Source organism: Penaeus monodon, chromosome 19 (assembly GCF_015228065.2).
Source record: "Penaeus monodon isolate SGIC_2016 chromosome 19, NSTDA_Pmon_1, whole genome shotgun sequence".
Classification (NCBI taxonomy): Eukaryota; Metazoa; Arthropoda; class Malacostraca; order Decapoda; family Penaeidae; genus Penaeus; species Penaeus monodon.
Window position 1 is genome coordinate 49,066,202 of NC_051404.1, and position 236 is coordinate 49,066,437.

General features: G+C 46.2%; 1 protein-coding gene across 1 annotated transcript in view; it reads left to right on the forward strand.

Moving 5' to 3' along the window:
* The window catches only part of LOC119585300 (solute carrier family 22 member 7-like), a gene marked incomplete in the record, with an annotated part of 24,787 nt that overhangs the window by 24,266 nt on the left and 285 nt on the right, over positions 1-236 (forward strand). Inside the window, 1 exon segment of the mRNA XM_037933976.1 lies at positions 9-236. Coding sequence (XP_037789904.1) covers positions 9-167 — 159 coding nt within the window.

A 236-nucleotide genomic window follows, 5' to 3' on the forward strand; every position in this document is an offset into this window, starting at 1 on the left:
ATACCTAGGTAGCCCGCTCGAACAACAAGACCGAAGTAACCCGCGCGCAGTTGGAGACTGAACTGCGCATACTGTGGGACCGACAGGAGAAAGAAGTGTCACTCTTGGAAGTCCTTCGTTACCCGAAGCTTCGTCTGAGGGCCCTCATACTCTTATACATGAGGTGAGTGATTTGACTTTATCTTTTTCCTGCTATTAGTATTTAGTGTTAATATTCTTCTCATGTTGGGTAGTTG